Source organism: Drosophila mauritiana, chromosome 3L (assembly GCF_004382145.1).
Source record: "Drosophila mauritiana strain mau12 chromosome 3L, ASM438214v1, whole genome shotgun sequence".
NCBI lineage: Eukaryota > Metazoa > Arthropoda > Insecta > Diptera > Drosophilidae > Drosophila > Drosophila mauritiana.
This window is the reverse complement of record NC_046669.1, coordinates 14,461,517-14,483,097: the sequence shown is the minus strand read 5'-3', so window position 1 is coordinate 14,483,097 and position 21,581 is coordinate 14,461,517. Positions and strand designations below refer to the sequence as shown.

At 40.8% G+C, this 21,581-nt stretch overlaps 1 protein-coding gene across 1 annotated transcript in view; it reads right to left on the bottom strand.

Annotated features, from left to right (window-relative positions):
- The window catches only part of LOC117140078 (Ig-like and fibronectin type-III domain-containing protein 2), a 69,161-nt gene that overhangs the window by 7,885 nt on the left and 39,695 nt on the right, over positions 1-21,581 (bottom strand). Inside the window, exons 3-10 of the mRNA XM_033302830.1 lie at positions 9,297-9,390; positions 9,055-9,225; positions 8,853-8,990; positions 7,386-8,508; positions 6,617-6,830; positions 5,897-6,170; positions 4,372-4,689; positions 3,279-3,595 (exon numbers count right to left, since the gene is read on the bottom strand). Coding sequence (XP_033158721.1) covers positions 3,279-3,595; positions 4,372-4,689; positions 5,897-6,170; positions 6,617-6,830; positions 7,386-8,508; positions 8,853-8,990; positions 9,055-9,225; positions 9,297-9,372 — 2,631 coding nt within the window. The 5' untranslated portion in view covers positions 9,373-9,390. The remainder of the gene's footprint in view (positions 1-3,278; positions 3,596-4,371; positions 4,690-5,896; positions 6,171-6,616; positions 6,831-7,385; positions 8,509-8,852; positions 8,991-9,054; positions 9,226-9,296; positions 9,391-21,581) is intronic.

Here is a 21,581-nt window from a genome sequence, read left to right as displayed (position 1 = left end):
CTATATTAAAAAGTTTTTTATGGTCGTGTGTTTGGCAAACACAAACACAAATAGGAATAAAAGTCCGACTCCAACTAACGCGGAGCGGCGGCACTAAAAATCATCACAAAAGTTACGTTCGTTTTCGGCCAGCGTCAACAGAGGAATCATTTGAAAAGCAGCGACTGTGGAGGAAAACCTTTTATTTCCGTTTTCCCGAAATCCCCCCATTCCCATTCCCCACACCGCCGCCATCCCTCGTCCTGATGGTATGTAATATCCTGTAGATTCGAATAATGTTTTTGTGGGACTGTTTGTTGCTGATGCTGCTGGTGACACAATGCCGGCCGTGCATTGGCGACGAATAGAAATTGCCAAATTATTGGCACTGATTCAATCAGGAAGGGTTGCAAAAACACAGCGGGCTGCCGGCGAAATTACCTTTAAATATCGAAATGGTGGAATTGCGATTGCTAGTTTGAGCACAACTTTTCCGCCAGCCATTAGTCGTCTTGGCCCAGCGGTTTGTCGCCCAATGAGGTTTTACTTTGTACCCATTCTCTACATATTTCTGACACGTCCAAAAGCAATTAAGTTTGTCCATAAAAGTGTCACACTGAGTCAACGCATTGCAGCCTGCTGCTGGGGTACAGTTTCCCCCGATAGCCACGAACTTATAGATATACATGCGATACAATAACCCATTCAAAAGGGGTCGCGAGGCGCGTTTAAACCATTTGACACCAACGGCGATGCGATGGTGATGCTGATGGTGGGGGGGCACCGCAAAAACGGCAAAACTGAAAAGCATTTAAGCCAAGCCGAAGCCAGCCCCAAGTTAAGCCAACAGCAACAGCATCACCGCAACAGCTGCGTGCACTGCTGACCAAAGCAAGCAAAAATAAAACAAAATACTAAAAAAAAAAGAAAAAAAGTGGAGAGAAACGAAAAACAAAAAAGTAAGCAGCCAACAGGGCGAATGAATTTTCCACAACACAATCAACAAAAAACAGCTCAGAGTATAAGAAAAAAAATCGAACCAAAGCTGACACCGCACAGTATCTTCCATATCGATTGGTTTTCTGGTGTAGAGTTGCTCACGTGACGAAAGATTCTGTCACGCTTGCTAAGGGGATTTTTTTCATTTTTTTTTCAGCTGTCAATAGAAACTGTGATTCCCACACCTCATGATCAATCATTCATATTTAATCAAACGAATGGCAATGAATCTTGAAGAGAAAAATAAGCAATGAATCCCATAGCAAAATACATAAATGCAAAAAATGGCAAAATAAATAGAAATTAAGTTAACACAAAGTTTTTATATTTTAAGATAAACTTTGACGGGTTGCTCAGGTGATGATTATACAACATACAAAATGTTTTTATGTTGTTTTGAAAGTTCTTAAATAAATCAGTTAATTGTATACTCTATTGCTACCTAGCTAAACATTTTAGCATTTTCTGTATACCGAACCTGTTTTTTTCAAGTACCTATTGGACTCCCTAAGCGTATCTCACGGGTACACCTCCCATGGAGCCGCCGGAGCTGGAGCATCATTGGCAGGTCGTCGACGACAGGTTGCAATGCCCCCAGCAGCAGTAGCAGCAATGCCAACAGCAACAACAGCAAGAACGGCAACATCGACCTCACTTTAAATACATTTCGGTGCGCATCAACACGCGACAAACTCTGGCCAGGCTTCTTTTGTTGTTGCCGTATTGCTGTATTTTTTAGCATTTGCGAGTTTTTCGAGGCCAATAACTCTGTTGATGGCCATGGCTGATGCTGCAGCAGCCGCAACAACAGTGCAGCAGCAACAACAGTGCAGCAGCAGCAACATCAACCAGGCCCAGCTGCCAGCAAAGCGCGTTGATGTGTGACAACAACGGCCAATAACTACAACAACAAATGCAACAAAATAACAAAAACAACAACAATTGCAACAATAAAATGACTAAAACAACAACAAATTGCAACAACATAGAAAATTACAACAGTGCCAATGGCAAAGCCAGAGCCAACTTTGGTCCGTTGTCTGGTTTTGGTTACTCTTTTTGGGGATTTTTCTTCATCTATTTTTGTATTTTTTAGTGGATCGGCTGCAATTTTTACCAGTTTATAGTCACGTTTTGCACGTTGCCAGTGCATATGGCGGCCATAAGTCCCCCAACCCCGCCCCCCTGTTGAAAAGGCGTCAAAAACTTTTGCCATTGCTCTACGTACATCTAAACCTGGCCATCCCACCCTTCAATCGATGCTTTTTGGACAGAGTTCAAAGATTATTATACTGAATTGGATTAGCGGCGGCGGCGGCCAACCAGAACTATTTGCCAGTTTATATCTATATATATAATATTATATACATATAGAACTAAATTTAAGCTGCATATTTTGGCTAGAGAGGAATGCACTTGAAATTCGTTGGGAGAGTCGGGAAAAATCCAATTGATTTCAGTCGATTCAATGGATAAACAATGGCCATCGATATATGCATTTAGTGAGATTTAGCCGATGGCCAAGGATTTAAATAAATAATTGAATAATTGGCTTAACTGCGAATATTACTCATCCGCCATGTGTTTGGTAATTTTTATCACAGCCTGGGGGTAAGATTTCATTTTCTATTTTTTAGATATGTCTGCTCTAAAAGTGATTTAAATAATATCTATTACACAACTTTAATAAATGCAATAATTTAAAAGGTATTTGAATAGAGTTCAGGTGCTCCAACATTCAATTAAACAACAGAATCCAGATAGACAATTTCCACCTTACGTCTTAATTGAACAATTACTATAGCCTCTCACGTTGCTCATACACCATGTATGCCCAAACGGCCAAAATATATGCTTATATGACTGCTTGTTATGGAAGCAATTTCCTGTCCCCGAACTTCTTCATTAACTCTGCTGGCAATTTAAGTTCTCCCCGGTCGGAAAGTTGTTGAAACGGTTATTGTCCTGACTCCCCGGCCTCCGGCGCACAGACAAGGCAATTTGTAAGCTCTTTTCAATTCCATTGGCACTCGAATATATATAATGTCAGCATTTTGGCCCAAAAGGCAAATCGTAATAAGGCGACCGCCCGCAGGCCCCAATGCAAATGAAGTGCCCCATTGTGTGTGTGAATCTCTGAGCCTGTCCAACAAAAAAAAAAAAAAAAATGAAAAAAAAAACTTTTCCGAGCCAACTCACAGGTGCGGCGAACAGAGAAGGCAAAGTGGAGGAATAGTTCTGCACTGGAAAAGTTTGTGCAGAACGAGACGTTCCATTGTCCAAAACCGATATATACTCACATTTTCCAATTTGGCAACTGTCTCGTACATGGTCATGTTATTGACTTTGCCATATTGTACGATGAATTCAATATCCTCCGTTCCAGTTGTCCCACTTGTGGCGTCGCCAGCACTCGGCACATCCTTTCCAGCGTTAGCAGGATCCACGGCACCAGCTGCCAGCTCATCGCCGGTTATCATGTCACCTGGCGATGCGTTGCCACTGCTGCTACTATTGCTATTATCCACATCAGGCTGCGTCCAGACCAAACTGACGCTGCTCTGATTCACGAATGTCGCATGCACATCTTCCGGTGGTCCTGGGATATTCTGTGTGCCTGAATAGACCAATAGTGGGATAGTGGAGTGAGCAAACGGCATTGTTTTGTTTTATAATGCAACTTTAATTGGCCAATATTGGTTTTGTCTGACGGCCTGTGGTCGGTTGCCCCAAAGCATTGACCAAATAATTTAGCGCACAATGGCGTGCAACAGTGCGTATACTCGACGTGCACAGACACGCCATTAAACAAACAGAATTAGCTGCAAACACAAGCCCAGCAAGGCCAGCGGCATCCCATCCACAGGGAAGACCCACCGATGGATTCACCACAGGGCGTGGCCAGTGGTGCAGTTTATCTGCCTGCCGGGCTGGTTAGCTGTGACCTCCAGTGACTGAGGACACGCATTTAATGAGAACAAATTAAGCTTAACATCGTTAAACCATCCTTAAAAGTCATATAGTTCTTTCATTACATAAAACACTTGATGGTTGCTCAAATACCATTCAAAACAAATAAAAATCAATTTGATATTATCGTTAAATGTGATTTGTTGGGTTTCTAAATTTTGAATTTTAAAATGCAAAGAATATAGCTCAGTACTAGATTTTTAAACATTAGAAAACATCACCGCTGGCATCTGTGACTTTTGGTGATTGGCATGCATCTTGCCTAATTAACTGTACGTTGCACGGAATAATTTCAAATGAGCTGATTGCATTCACTGACAGTCACAGTTCGCTATCCAATCTCAGCACTAGGCACTCAGCTCCAACAGACAAAGACCAGGATGTGGACGGAAGGCAGGGAGCACTGCCGTGGTTACTACTCACCTTCCTCGAAACACTGCAGAATGTTGCCGGCATATGATAAACAATCGGGCACATTGCTTGATGTTCCCGATGAGGCAGCCGATGATGATGATGATGATGTTGCTCCTGCCGCATTGCTGTTACCGGTGGCAGATGCAGATGTTGCTGCTGCAGATGATGACGATGTTGCAGCTGCAGCTGCCGATGCTGATGACGATTTGGTGGTCAGTGCGAGCGGCATGACGCCACGACAGAGGGGCATGCAGGCGTTAATGACTCCACGGCGACTGCAGCACGGACTATGATCACGTCCTCCGGCTGCACAACGGGCCAGGATTGCTAAGGATTAGAGTGCCAGATGGGTTAATATTGTGGCATCATTTGCATAAACTTCCCCAGCCAGCGATACGGCTCATTGTGCTATGTTATGGAACAATTTGTGACATGAACTCATCAATTCTGCCCCGTTTGCCACTTCGGTTGAGATGATAATTTAAAGGATCCGAGTCCGTGAGTCGGCAACTTGGCAGCAATTTACAGGAAATTAACCGAAAGATTTCCTATCATTGACTAGGTGACGGGTAAATTGGGGCACAATTCTGCCCACTCATCGGTGGCATTGGAGCAGATTCAATTTATTTGATTGAGAATGACGGGAATATTTTTGGCACTGAGTGTTTCTGAGCAAACACAAAAGAAAGATATTGTACAAATTCAAGGAATTTCGAAATTTTGGCTGAGCTCTGATTGCCCGTAAATCAATATTTGTATTTTATTTAAAGCGCTTTCGTTGATAAAGCGTATTATAATGTAACAATTTACAGAAAATGTTGACATAGACTTATTTTTATTAAGTAAGACCTATGCCGAAAGATTAAGAACAATATATTTAATATTGCTGGATAAATCAATACTCCACACTACTTATTTATTAATGCTTTTTAAACGGTTCAATTAACTTCGCACTTTTATAAAAACATTAGGTGTTGTTGGGTGTTAACATTTTGAATAATTAGATAATCAACTCTTAGCTATTCGAAAAGGCAAGAGTATCTAGTTATGAGACCCAACTATTAAATGTTATGGGAAAGCAAGGGGGCTCTTGTATCTGTTCTGGAAAACATTGTTTACTCTGACTAAAACGAGGCCAAACAATGAGAGTATCTCTTCTAAAATTACATAAGCCCAGGCAAACACTGGCAATCTCCTGCCAAACAGTTTTCAATGATATAACCATTTCGCAAAATTAATGTGTATTTAGTAACATCAAACATCCCTGTTGGCCATTTTCGGGGCTTCTATGCGTCTAATTAACTTAAAATTGATTTGCATAAGTGCAAAAATTCATGATGCCCAAATGGGCAAGCGCGTCACTTAATATTCCAAATTGCATCGCCATTCGAAACTAAAAATGCAAAATGAGCTCGTTAAATTAACAACAGTCCACAGGACAATGACTGGTCTATCCACTCGCTAATTAGTGTTGTCCAAGGGAGCGATATCATGTGGTTCGGGGAAAACTCCCGAAAATCCATCTGTTACTTACGCATTTGGGCTCGACAAGCCGGACCCAGTCGCTCGATATCGGACAGTCGAATGTTGTAGGAGCAGAGGGGAGCACACTGGGGCAGTAGTCCGGAGGCCTGGCAGCAGGTCGTCATGTTGTATCTGGCGGCTGTCTGCTGGACAGGCTCCGCCGGCAGAGTCCGGGTGATCAGGCGGGGGGATGGCTCGCTCTTGCCGTACGCGTTTATCGAGACCACGTAGAACTCGTAGTAGATGTCCGACTCCAGGCCCTCGAGAATCAGCGGCGGTTGGCGCTGCAAAGCTTAATGAATTAGCCAAACCATTTAGGGAATGGTTGCCCGCGGCGGCAGATTGTCTGCACTTGGGGAAAAATCAATTTCTAACATCAAGAACTTTATGTATCATATAGGCAACTATAAAGAGAACAAAATTCACGCCCTGTATATACAAATTCAATAGTTTCTATTGCCACTTAACATGACCAGGAGTTAACTATGAAATAACTTTTTATATAATTTAACACATAATTTAAAATTGTTTGACCAATATAGGCTGCTCTGTTAATTATTTTAAGTTGACTTACTTTCATGCTTTTTCAAATTCCTTTAAAATACTACTGTTTCTTTTCCAAAACTTATTTAGCGTAATTTAATTATTTAGGTATAATGTATATATGCTCTTTTAAACTTCTTGATATTAGAAAGAATTTTTTTTCGCAATATTCCCAGTGTAATAATACCTTCTCCACGGTCAGATAGTCATCACCCACTCCTAGACGTCGGAACTTGACGTGATATGTGCTGACGGTGTCGGCCAGGCGCTTCGGCTTGTTCCAGTCCAGAATCACGAAGCTGTCCGTCTTGGCCACCGTCCGGAGTTTTGACGGCGGATCGGCCAGTACGCCGTAGCCCTGGAACAGACAGCTGTTGTACTCGGACATGAAGCGCAGGCATCTGCAAATAACCAGAGAGCGGAGAGGAGCAGAGCTCCGTAATTGGCATTCGGCATAAAAACTCATCCTACGGAGTCATTAGCAAGTAGCATTGTGTTTGGGCGCTGGATAAGGATAAGGGTGCGGAATTGTGGAAAAGAAAAAAAAAATGGAATGGGTATAGGCATAGACATGGGCATGGGCATAGGCATAGGAATGGGATTGTTATTAGGGCTTAACGGCCTATGGGTTTCCCAAACATGGATGATGGGGAAGGATGGGCTTGCTAAGCGATTAACTGCGAAATGAGAAGCTCATTGATGATTATCGATTCAAATTTGAGAGTCCTTATGAGAAGTACCAATACAAAGGAAGATATATGAAATAATGGCAAATTGGAAAAAGGAATTTCTGGGAGAAATAGGCGCAATGGGCTCAATGAACATAATAGTTGCTCATTACTGATGAGGCAATCACATTATTTGCTGGTTGAATCCTTTCGTTACATTTTAAGCACCAATCATCTTAGTATTTTTTAGTTATTCAAAAATATAGTTAAAAAAAATGATCTACTTACTTGAATAAACTAAAGTCGAGTGAAGTCAGCTTGCCAGCACACAGCGGAAAGCAAGCCGATGGGATTCCCCTGGCGCGACAACACGGCGTATGATCAATGTTGTTGGCCAAACAGTTGAAGGTGATATTTGACCAGGGAGCGCAAACCATGAAATCGGGCAAGTTGGCCTGATCGGTCTTCTGCGGATCGCACATTTTGTCCAGACACATGCGATGGGTCATTCCATTGTCCTCGCAACATTGTCGGGTATCCGGAAGTTGGGGCATTGCCTGTTTGTCTGTGGTTCCGGCTTTCGATTCCGCCGCCGAGGCGCTGGTGTGGGTGAAAAATCTCAGCCGCTCGGTGGGCAAACTCGATCCAAATTCATTGGTGGCCGTGACAATTACGGCGTACATGGTCAGCGGACTTAGATTGCTGAGCGTCAACTGGGTCTGATTCGTGGGCACCGAATAGAGACTAATCGATTCTGGAGAATCAGACGCCGTTCGGTGTACAATCTCGCCACTCAACTCATCCTCATCGAAGCTGTGCAAAGTGGTCAGATTAATGGTATAGCCTGAAACGCGATCGGCCAGTTTATCCGGTGCAGTCCAGCCGATGCTCACACTCGTTTCGCTAACATTTTCGATCGTCACGAAGGTGGGTGAACTTGGTATCAACTGCACACCCTTCAGGATGCACTGCAGCCCACTCAGTGTGTGCTGAACGCAGGATACACGGGTCTTCAGCTTGTCCGTGAAGGGAGTGTACTCGCCGCGGCACATGTCCTGGCACAAGTCCGGAATCTGCTTGTCCACGCAGCAGGGCACATGGTTGCGGCCATCCGCCATGCAGCGAACAATGCCGGGGAAGTCCCGTTCGCAGGCCTCCGGATCGATGCCAGTGGTGCCGTCGAGGATGTTATGCACGTTGCAGAAGCCCATGCATTGCGTGGACACGTTGGCCCGTTCGCAGCACTCCGTGAAGTCGTGGGTCACCAGCGGTGGCACTTGACTGGGCCTCCAAAAGCTGCGATTATCCTGCGCGTCCAACGGTGGCGGCAGCAGGAACACATCACTCGACTCCGCGGTTGAGGTGTCCGTGGTATTTCCCGGACCGCCCGTCGACGAATGAAGCTCCTTAACTGTCAGGGGTTAAGGCGTGAAATTAAGTTTCAGTACAGGGAAAAATTTAATCCATTCAATAAATAAAGTATCCTTGCATTTTATAGTTTACCAATGAATGTATACCAATTTCTTAAGGTATTTAAATGGATATAACAAAATAATGACCGATCTTTCGGGGATAATGACCGATCATAAGGGATGAACATGATTTAATATTAGTTTAATATCTCACTAACCAAAAAAAAATATAAATCGTTTGCTGTTTGTATATAAGTCTAAGGGTCTAAGGTATATATATATACAAATCTACCAAGAACGCTTGTTGTTTCTTCAAGTGTATCGAATGTTTGTTGGTACTCACCTGTCAGGATGTGGATGCTGCGGAGAACGGGATCCGAGTTAAGCTCGCATACATACGCCCCCGAATCGTTGGGCTTAAGAGTCTTAATCAAAAGCACCCAAACCTCTCCCCCCGTTTCCAGGTTCCTCCCCTTGGGATCTAATCAAAAAAGACCACAATTTGGTTATAATCCACACTATCTTTTATAAAACATAAAACATACTCTCATCGTGCAGGATTCGCACCCGATGATCCTTGGTTACCCGCACTGTGCCGGCGGTCAGGATCTCGTCACCCTTCTTCCATATTACTGTGTTGTTCGAGGAGTTATCTGAGACTACGCAGGTTAATAAAGCATCTTTGCTCTCCAAAATAATTGAAGGTCCGCCGGTTCCTTGAATTCAAAAAATGTCCATATGTATCTTAAATATAAGCTATAAACATTCAGTAAATAATACTACTTACCAATTGGCACACCACACTTAACAATAGTTATTAGCACACATATCGTAATTATGTGAACCAGCAAAAGCCTGAGCATTATTCCTTGTAGGATAACCTGCAAAACAGAAGACAAAGGAAAAAACCTTTACTAAATTTTGCGAATCACCTGTAATGCGCAAATCAAACAACATTTTTCCGCAAAACTTTAAAGAGCGAAGCCATGGAACAGAGAATATTTTTCAATCATTTTCATCGCCGGAAAGGAAACATTTTGATATTGCAATAAATGGCCGGGTGAGGCGAAATGCCAGTGGCAACTATGATGGGGTCGGTAAAAGCGAGGGCGTTGGCAGTGGAGGGCGTGGCAGACGGCTGACCTGGGAAATGCAGCCAATTGGGAAACGTTGGACAAGAGGAAGGTAGCGAGCACAAACAGCTGAAAGCAGCGTCACTTTTGCCTTGGATCCCGTGTTGACGTCAACGTTGCCAGAACATTTGATGTTTGAAAAATAACATTCACAACCCCTCTCGAAACTCGAATCGCCCCACGCCACTTTTACCTCGCAGTTTTCCCGCAGGCTGGATGCCTGGTTTGGTTACCTGTTCGCTTATGGCCAACGTTTTTGGATTTTTGTTTAAAAATTCGAACGAGTTTTTTTGCTTTACCTTTTTTTTCTGCGTTGATAAAATGTTTAGCATTGCAGTGCTAGTCACACAATGAAAAGAAATGCATTTTTCTGTTAAAAATTCCATATACGTTAATAAAGTATAGGCAATGTGATGTTATAATTACAATATTAATATACAAATTTTATAAAATATAAAAAAAAATATAACGAGAAAATTGTAAGTTTGTACAATTTAAGATACAGCTTTACCCAGCTTAATATATATATGCCTATTGATACAACTTTAACATTAAAACCTTAACCTTATATTTTCTGGTCAAGTTCTAAGTGCACTTAGCTCTTTAGAAAATATCAGCACTTTTATTCTTTTTCTCAGTGTTGAGGGGGTCTAGATTTGTTGAAATTGGTTCGTGCATTCTGTGAAAGGTGCTCGAGCTGATTGTACCTGTGCGTATGTGTGTGTCTGTGTGTTTGCTCTTGCAGCTGTGTGAGTGCCCTGTACGTGAGAGCGTAACTGAGAATTTGTTGGCAGTTTTAGCGACCATTCCACGGGTAATGGCAACAACAAATTGCGTACACTGCAGCAAAAGAAGTGCGTGTGGCTGCTGCGCTTGTATTCAATTACGAGAACGGTTAATCGATTCACCTAATCGCCGAAGGGTTGGCTGGGGTTAGCGGAGAGAGGTAGGTGGCATGGGTTAGGGGTCACCTGCTGTTGGCTGGGTCGTCATCAATGACGTTTATCGCCCAACCCCACACATTTTCTGACCCCCATTGCGCTGACAAACCGCTTAGCTGGCTGGCATTTGTTTGGCCATCAGCGACACTGAAAAAGACCACCCTTTTCCGAGTGGGCGGCACTTGTATGTTATCAGAGTGGTGCGAAGTGGGTGGTGGGGGTATTTATACCTACGCGAGCATAAGGTGTACAAGGTGGGCTTGTACCTGCCTTTGTGCGCATCAAGCGCATTTCAAATTGAATTTACAAAGTGCGAACGCGATGCCCGAGCACGCACTTGCCACCTTCCACGATGTGAAGATTGAGTTACCTGTGCAGAGGTGGAAGTGCCTTTGTCTAGATGCGCCCCTCAAATGCCATTCATAAATTCCAACAGACTGGAACTGCAACTGCAGTCGTCTGGCGTGCAACTCGCGAGTTGCTTAATTGCAAAGTGACAAATTTGATTAAATTATAGCGCTATTGCAAAACGATTTATCTTTCGCTGCACTCTGGTGTCACTTGCCACCCACTCAATTAATTGTTTTTGCTCTTGGCCCCTTGGCTTTTGCTCTTTGCCGTTGCCGCTGCCATTTTTGCGCACTCATCCAGGCACGCACATCCTGTGCACAGACACACACGTACGTGTATGCCAGGATACACGGAAAATATTACATTCTGGATCCGAAATAAAATATGTTAGAAATAAATTACATTTAAAAATATTTGAGAGAATTCTGACAGTAAATTTTAAGACTAAGTGAACTTTTTCTGCTTTCATATTTAATAATAATAATAATATATCTAGGTATTTATAAAATTAATTAAAAAATTAGAAAAATAATGGCAGTTCTCTTTAGTACAATCATTTGCCTTATTAAATATGATTTATACTTCCGGCTTAATGTTAATTTATTGCACAGCATGCAAACGGCTCTTCCGGCTTTTACAATTTATTCAAATAATATGTATTTCAAGTTGCAATTTTTTAACACCATTATATCATAGGTTAGGTTTGCCTTTAGTGTAAGCGTGTGCTTGTATGTATGTCCTCCATGATGTTGCCATCTATTTGTCTTCATCTGGGCCACAACTACCAAACCTCCTCGCTTCCCATTTCATCTCATCTCGTCTTGTCCCGTCTTGGTGCGCTGTCAACGTTCTGCTCGTTGACGTTGTAAGTAAATTGTATAACGTGGCGTATGAGTAATATGATATGCATGCTTCGATTCGAAGCGTTACGCTGTGTTGTGCTCCGTGCTGGGTGCTCTGTTCCGCTCAGCTCGTTGAAGATGATGTGGTAATCAGTTTTGATTTTATTAGCACAGCAGCGAAGGAGCTGCCACAGACAGTTAGCTGGCGGGCCACCCCAAAAATGAGCGGTAAGCGCCTCGAATCTTTTTTTACGATGTCTTCCATCCAAGTTATATGTGTTGCTCCCTCAACTTCTTGGCATGTCAAGTGGCACACATCAATCCAATCTCTCAACCTCCTCCCATCTGATACCATGGGTTATGATGTAAGATGCACAACCCTAATGCTCGGGTCATAATTGTTAATGAAATTACGTATACGTTTTTGACTCGAGCGGTAAAGTGGAGCGCTTAGTTGCGCTTCCCCTAATTAAATTTCCCTGGAAGACAATGTGACAAGAGCACAACCGAAATTCAAGTTCTGAATTTAATTCTCAAGTGGTATGTGTGAGCTGTCAGTTAATTTTATTTCACGGAAATTAAGGGTAAATGCGATTTAATGAGAGCAAAAGCTCCTACTCCTCTACATTCTTGGTAATTTACCAAAATCACTGTTAATGCGATTGTGGAAGCCAAACAATTAATAGTAAATCATTAAGAACTATTAAAATTGTGTTTTTTAAACGAATTTTTTCAAATGGCTTGCTAACAATTAATTGAGGTATAAAAACTTTCTGATCTAGGCACTCATTTTCGCTCTCCGCCCATTTTCCTTGTGGGTCCATTCCCCTTGGAAAATCTTATCAAGTGCATAAATTAGCATACCACACCGCATTTTGTTTTTTCTATTTTTTATCACTCGATATTTTTTGACGGTGCCCGTCACTAATTAAGGAACTGGGCACACACATTAATGATAAAACCGGGGCCAACTCTCAAGGTAAATGAGCTCCAAACAACAACAGAAAAATTGAGATGAACAGCAAAAGAAAAAAAAGGAAGCGGAAAATAGTCCCCAAGAAGGCATCATAAAAGGGCCCAGGCAGGACATTAAGTAAATTAAACAAAAAAAAAAACAACGAGAAACAACGAGAAACAAAAACGAAGAGTGGCGGGATAAATGGGAAAAAAAGGCAAGGGACATTTACACATTATTTTATAACATGGCCAAGACAGACAAATGACAGCCGAGACAAGGTGGGCAGCGGCCAAAAGGGGCTGGGCTGGCAATTGCCACACCAGATCTACTTCATGATAAATAAAATACACCGCAAAACATTTTAAAAGCCAACCGACAACACTTTCCACTTTGCTGCTAATTTAAAGTTAACACCAAAAAGTCGCAGCCACTAGAAAATGGTGAAAGACCCGAAGAACAGGGGTGAAAATGCGAGGGTGGCTGAGGTGAGCTGAGCAATGGAATGGCGAGGGGGCTGAGGGGGGAAAACTGAACGAGGGTTTCCCACAGCTGACGCTCCAACTGTCTTTTCGTTCTGGCCAACTTTGTCTGTCTCTGTGTGTGTGCGTACGGCTTTTGGCCAGGACTACTTTATGGGCTTTGTTGTTGTGCTTTTCTTGTTTTTCTTTTTTGGTTTTCCGTTTTTTTTTCTCAATTTTTTTCCCCACTGCCGGGCAAGGTAATTTTTCTTAATTACCGCAAAATGTTTACCTTGTTGCTTGTGCTTCGGCTTTGGTGGTATATTTTTCAGGTAAGGTCCCAGATAAGGTCCGCATCCCTCGAAAACAACAACACATAGATTGTGAGTCACAGTGCAAAAGGTGTAAAATATTTTCGACAGCTCCTACAACACTTTACATTGTTATGGTTTGGTGTTTTTAAGCAGCTTTTGTTCGTTTCTTGTTTTCCCACGCAGCGGAGTGCGGGGCAAAAAGTAAAAGTGTTGCATACTTTCCAGTTGCGACAACCTCTTGAAAACGCACACACTCACACAAATCGAGGAGGGTCGGGCAAGGTGAAAAGTCGAGGCTGCAAGGTAAGCCAAAAAGACCTACAGAACATACCCAAGCAAACACACACACACACACATTTTCTTTTCCAAATTGAAACTAATGTTCATAGCTGTGCATATTTCTGTTCTTGCTCTTGCCCGGAAAACTTGAACTTGAGTGTAAAAAATAAACAGCAGAGAAGAAGAACATTGTCAACCTTTTTCCATTCATTTGCCGTGCGAAGGGAAGGTAAAAGTGTGTTTAGGCCTTTTGTTTGGCTTTTCCGGCTTCCACTCTGAGTGAGAAATATGATAATCATACAAAAAAATTACTCATACGCCGTGAGAGCACAAGTTGTGCAAAACTTTTAGGCCGGGCGATAAGGCGACAAAAGCCCAACTAAAAACAGAAAGGCACAACTTTTGTTTGTCTTTTGTTAGGGTCCAGTTCAGCTAGAGCCTAAATGGAAATGTTGGTTTACAGCGAGAACACACCTTGATTAAAGAGTTAATTCCCCGAATTTGAGTAGGCTCTGGCTATTATGTACATTATGCGCAAAAATGTACAAGAAAGTGTTAAATTATTCAGGAAGCCCCAGTCGAATTTTGTAATTAAAATTAATACGCAGAACAGCAAGAAAAACCCCAACAAATGCAAATGCCAGAGCCGACCACCGAAATCGGCTTGTGGCATTAAGCCGGAACAAAAGGGAAAAAAGCAAAATTTGTTTTTAGCATTAAAACAAAATCAACACACCTCAATGTAAAAATCTCCCCAAAGAGGCATAAAAACGATGGGGATGCACAGATGCTGGGAAAATCGCAGGTTTGTAAGCAGCGAATAAGCAAAACATGTTACAACAAAGGACCAAAACATAATGAACAATAACAATGAGAGCCGCAAAATGGCAAAGTGTGGTTTCCATTTGTTGCTCGACTGGGAAATGCCCTATGGTAGTTTACTTAGGTGTAAGCTTTCATTTGTTGCTTGGCAACTCATAATTGTTGCTAAAGAGCTTAGTACAAACTTAATACTATTATATACCAAAGCTAATCTGTGTGTCAAGAGAGCTTAAGTGAGAAAGGTATTGAGCTTAAAAAATATTATTGAATATCTTTCCATAAAGATGTTATATTGATAACTTACTTTTGAAAAACAGGAACGTTTTAACCTTATTTAATTTAACAGAATTTTTTATTCTATACTTAAGTCTTGGTTCACACAAATAAAAATACCCAACCGTTCTTGAAATACCCCTCGATAAGATTGGTAAACATCAGAAAAAAGAGCAGAAATAAATGCTCAAGCATAACAATAACAGAAGCGGCACATTAAACAAATATTCCGGCGCAAAACAAAAACCAAGCGATGATAAAAAATAATTCAGCACAAGCAGTTGAGAAGGGGTAGACGCAAGATTTACTTTAAAATATATATTTACATATGCAAATGCCAAGAGGAAAGACATGGTCGTCGGGTCAGGGGGATGGCGGGGTTTTTGTGTCTAAGCAAGCATGTGAGTATTTGTAAATCTGACATAATTGCATGCACATGTGTGTTTGTTTTTCGGATTGTTTATTTTGTTTGCACATTTCGCTATGGATAAGGAGCAAAAACTTTTTATGCATTTTTCATACACATAATTCGCTTCAAGCGCAAATGCACAATAATAATAATAAGAATAATAATAATAACAATAGCAGGGCACAAACAGACATAACAATCAGGAGCATCGAAATGCACAGCACACTGACTCGAGCTCGAGCCTCGAGCAGCGACAACAATGCCGCATATTCTCCAAAACCCCCAACTATATGCAACTATATGTTCAGCCATATTCAGCCGAAGCAAAGAACTGCCAGCTACAGTTCTACGGCGACAGCAACAACATTGATTTTACATTTCCGCCGCTTTGCCTCCTAACTTCCGCTGCCGTCATTTCCACAACACCACTACATGCACACATTACACTCCCAGCATCACAGCATTTTTGTTTTGCCATGCACACACAATACACACAGGCGAACAACAAGGACGCACAACAAACGTGCGCTGTTATGGGTGTGGGTGCATTCGTTTTCGGGTTCTGTGATTGCAGGCAACGGGGCAAATGTGCGACAGATGCACTTCAATGGCAGCCAGGGATGTGCAACCAAAGACGTCCTCATCTGCCACTGGGGAGCTGGGAATTTATGCAAGCTGGTTGCGTACAATAGGATTCTTCCTTGCGAATAAATACATAATTATAAACTGCAAAGCAACTGGTTTATTTTTTAGCAAAGAATTTCAAAAGACGCCTTAAGTTTCATTTGTTTTTTTAAATTCATACTAAATTATGTATATTTAATTTAGCTTTTACGAAAATCAATAAAAATTAATTGTTTGGTCAAGCCGTTTCATGAATTATGTTTTATTAATTTTTACATCTTTAACTAATCATTATTATTATTTTTATTATATAGAAAATATCCAAAAGAATATATTCAATCACCTGCAAACCAAAGCTTGTTTGATTTGAAGATACTAAGGTTCTATGAAAACCATGGCATACCTTGATAGCTTTTTTATCTAAATTCCTATGAAATCGATGAATATATCTTTTGTAATAAGTAGATTGATGATTGTCATTTTGCATGTCTTAAAAATGCTTAAAACATTTAACGATTCAAACTCGTTGACATATTATAATGGATTACCATAAAACTGCAGCATTTAAACTACATTGGCACTGAGAAGGTTATTTGGGTCAAATTTTATAAATTCACACCAGGTTTTACAAAGTGACCAAATTAATTCTGGCAAAGGACTTTCAGACTTTTTTATAGAATTTTCAAACTTTATTCCTTGTGCAGGTCAAATGCATTTTCCATATGCGTATCAGCGTTCATTCCTGATGGCAAGGATGTGGCCACTTCAGACTTTCAACATGTGGCTGCCACAGAGCTAGAAAGCACCAAAACAACTTGATGCAAGTTGTAAAGAGCATAGCAGAGCAATCTGCAACCTGCAGTGGCAAACGCAGTTGCACTTGCCTTTGCTTTTGGCTTTGCCCGTTGTTTCTAGTAGTTGGCAACAAATAAAACGTAGTAAAACTCCACAGCAAACGAGCCACGAACACACATATGTATGTGTGGGTGTGACGGGTGTTTGGGTTAACTGAAGTGCTTACCAGGCCAACAGCTACAAGTTGGCTAAGTCAGTAAGCTCAGAAAATGCCAACAACCGACGCTCCGAGCAGTTTCTGCAGTTGACGAACGCTGACGAACTGGCTCAGACATCCTCGAAGGACCTCGGATGCAGTTACATGGCTGCCTGCCTGTGTATTGGTGCCGGCGTGTGTGTGCGCGTGGTTAGAAATTAGATTTACTAGTTTCCCGACAAACCCCAAAAGCCTGAAACCCAGCTACCCTGCCGGGAAACTACCCTGCTGAAAAGTACCAAAAACTTCATCTAAGCCAAGTCAACTTTTACCCAAAAACCTAAAGAACCTAAAAAAAGAGAAAAAAATCATAAAAAAGATACCAAGTAAAACAAATGCTTGGGGCACTTTAGAGCTCGTATACCCCGTTGTACTATTAAATTTACCCATGGGAATGTTGACTTTTTGGCTTTTTAGGGGCAGTTTCAACACTTTTGTTGTTCTCCGCACCAAATTGGTTGCAAAAGCAACAGCAACTGTGGATATCAATAAAAAATATTGCTCCTCTTGCCCCATCATATCTGTGTTTGTAAACGACTTAATCACTTGGAAATATCAGAGACCAGCTGAGTGTGGCTTTTACCAAAGTGTTGCAAGTTTATGGTCATCAGCAGAACAGGAAGGAGTGTAGCAAGAAAAAAATGTGAACAAAACGAAAACTTTTATTACGGACATTTGTGGCAGAACAGCAACTTCTAAGTGGTTCAATTGGACTGGTCATCCTTTTGGTCGCAATGCGGTGTTAGTTTTGCTCAAAACTTTTTTGGCCTAATTTCGCCATTGAAAATCAACTGCGATACTAAGGACTTAGACAGCTAAGATGATAAACTATTTTCTGGGCAATGTGGGGAAAGTTTATTGAGATTATAAGAACTGGCAAAATGTAAGTTTGAAATCAAATGAAATAAATATAAAAGAATAATAACCGGAGTAGTGGATGGGATTTTTCTGCCTATAAAATATTCGAATGAATCATTTCCAGATACGAAGAAACTAAACACCTATAGTTTACGTATCTTCTTAATTCCTTTGTAAGAAGTCTCATAAATAAATTAGTTATAATCAGACAAGGTAGCAGCAGATGGAAAATCTAATTATGAGCCATCGCGGTAATTTTAGCACGTGCCTGAGGACGACAGCGGCGAAAGGAAAAAGGACGAGCCTGATTTCAAAGAGCAATTACATTAATTTTGCTCAAGAGCAACATGCACTCAGCGCTAAACTTCATTGCAACAAAATTTCCGCACCAATGTGCAAAGAGTTTTGCGGCAGTAATGCCAAAGTGGAGGCGGTGCATCCGAAACTGAGTCCTGGCATGAGGATAAAAGTGAGGCCTGAAGGCGTCGCCGCCATCGAGGAAAGTCAACCGCGACCGAAAGTGCCAAGTTCGCGTGCCGCAGTGTTGGTGTGCACTGTGAGTATCCGTGAGTATCTGTGTGAGCACCACGAGGTGCTAATGAGCTGCAGTTTGCAGTCACTGAAGATGTTAGCAGGCAGCCATTTTGCTGTTACCAACTTTGGCTCTTTTCCGTGCTGACAGCACTTAAAAGCTTTGTGCCACACACACACATACACTCGAAAAAGTGAGCCCTCCAGTTGAATACTCAAACTTAAATGGCGATGATCTTCAAACCATAAAATTTAAACTTACTTTGATGATGCATTTTATTAAAACTCTAAAAATATGTAGTCATACAAAATAAGTAATTTTTGCAATATTACTACATATTTTTTATTTGTGTAACTCGTTTTCCCCTCCCCAATTTTCCGCCCACTGTTTGGTGACGTGTGTTTATGCTGTTGATATTTTTGACATTTTCGTTTGGCGTTCTCGTTATTGTTACTGCACTTTGTACAAGAGATGTTGCTGCTGATGCCCTTTTGTTTTTCCTTTCCTTTGCTTGTATTATTTTCATTTTTGTTTTAATTAAAATTTCACATGTCAACGATTTTGCGAAGGTAACTGTGCACGTAGGTATATTGCCACTGCCGCCGCTGCCAAATGAATGAGTTTCTCATTTCCTCAGCCAACGAGCATCCGCTCAATGGCTTTCTTCTTATTGGACCACAAAATTGAGGGTCGGAATTTCGATAATTTACATCTGTGCTCATGCAGTGTGCGATTATTAAAGATATGTATGAAAAAATTTCCTAATTTAAGGAAATAATATTAAATTTTTGTTAAAAAATGTGCACAAAATCATGGTATATATTATATATATAAGATTTCCTTTACAAATATATTATTAAAATATAAAATGACCCAGCGTGCACAAATCATTATATATTCACATATACATGTATCTACTATCGCCATTCATTACCCTTTATTTAACAGGTATGATAGACAACTTCTCACGGAAGATTCACAAGGTATTTCCGCGCTTCTAGCATTGAAACATGAGTAAACTCAATTGCATAATTTTTCTAATTGCTTAAGCTTCTCATTAAAAGCAGTTGGTAATCTGTAGCCAGTATCACGTTGCAATTAATTTGAGTTGGTGGGTGTTTTGTAGTCTAAACATTTGCCTCGATTTTATATATATATGTATATATATTTTTTTCGATGAACTGTCGCCGTTTTTACGTTGGATGGCTGTCAACTGCATTTTGCGCTGGCAAAATGCATCGCTCCATCTACTTGGACCCCTGCCCACCCATTTTGTACACACTTTTTATCTAGTTTTTTTCTGCTCCCAATCTATCAAGTCCAAGCACCCGTCGTCGCGTCATCTATCGATGATTTTGCTAACTGTGAAACTATAGCGCAGGGCACACTGTCATCGGATTGGCACCTCACCCGCCCACACTCGCCCACATTCATATCGAAAAGCCACCCACCCACTCGTTTCCGTGTTGTGTTCTCGGGGCTTTGTTCCGCTGACATGATGCGCGTCAATTAAAATACGGAAAATGGAAAAGTTTTCCACGTTTTGGCCATGATTTCGCCGATAGCAGCGGGAACTTCGTTGATCGACTTTTATGCGCTTTGAAGCTGCTGATGTCTCAGACAGTCGGGGGATTATCCCTTTATCCCGTCGTGAATGCTATTATAAATCACGAGGAAAAACCAAGTTGACATCTCTTTAGGAACCAATTTGCCCTTTAACTATTTCAATTTAATATTATAATTCGTGCAATTTTTATGTGTATGCAAAACTTATACATATTTGATATGTTCTATTTGCCCAGGCAATTAAAAGGCCTGAGAAAACATTTAATTTATTGTCGATCCAATGGCGGGCATCCATTTGTTCACTTCGCCGGCGGTCTTGTTATTTTTTAATTAAATAAATATATGCGATTTAATAATGTAATCCCTGCAGCTGTTTGCAATGTCCCCTTGCTGACACGAAACAATTGTTTAATAAACAAATACCAGGGAGTGCTGAAAAAATTATTTTATTTTTCTTTACACTCGCAACATCCAATCCTTAATCAAATTAATTAAAATCATTTTAATAGCTTATGATAAAATTCAGTCATTAAAAAAAGACCCACCAAGTCGACTATGTAATGCCCTTGTGCAAGCAAATTAAGTGAACTTTCACTAGATTACAAGAGATTTTCGACTAAAGTAATTGCCTGAAAAAATAATAAATATTTGTATTTGTTATATTCAACCCTGACATCGTAGGCCTATTCTTGGGTCATTCATTAAATTTGTAAAATGCAAATCAAAGTCCATTGTCCGACCGTCTGGACAATTAATCAAAAACCCATTAATGATTTTCGAGTTGCTGGTCCACCCTGAACTTGGCCCGTACTGATTAAATGCAATTAATTTTCTGTCACCAACAATTGTGCCTACAATTTAACAGGCGAGAGCAAAAAGTGGACATAAAACAAAATGAGGCATCTTTCCTGAAATCAGTTGCAAAAGCCATTTCAGAAAATTAACAAATAAATACATGAGTGAGCCAGCGACAGCGAAAATACAAACGATGGACAAAGAATGAAAAATGTAAATACAAGTTGTTGGGCATTAACTTTGTTTGGGCTATACAAAAATATTTTTAATTAAAACGAAACGAAAGGGAGGCGGTGGCGTCTGCAGTGCCATAAAGTTGACAGACTTCATAAAGTTTTCGAAAATAAGTTCTTGGTATTAATAAGACACAAAAACTTTCGAAAGTCTATTTCTTACAATGACAGTGAGTGTTTTGATTAATTATATTTAGTTGAATACTATTATAGTTACTTTGTTTTTTTTATATTGAAGGCATTTAAATATTTTTCATCAAAAATCGTATATATTTCTATTCAAAAATCAGTTGAAAGTGCAACTCCAATTCTTGAATAAGAATACTAAAATAGCTTATTTTTTTAAATACCATAATTTTTGCAGAAAGAAGAATGGGTATGCTTATTTTTTATATTATTCATGTCATTAATAATTGATTTATTCGAACCCATCCATAAATAAAAACCTTTGGTCTCGACAACCGTATCGAAATATCCAATTTTTAACTCTGCGAAGTACATCCAGATGTCAGCCTATCGAAATTGTTGATTCAATAACACTTCAACTCCGCAAATAATTAATCATGGTACGTCAGTTGGCCAATGGTTGGAACTGTAGGAAGTAGATATACCATTCCGATTTTGACCCGGCCC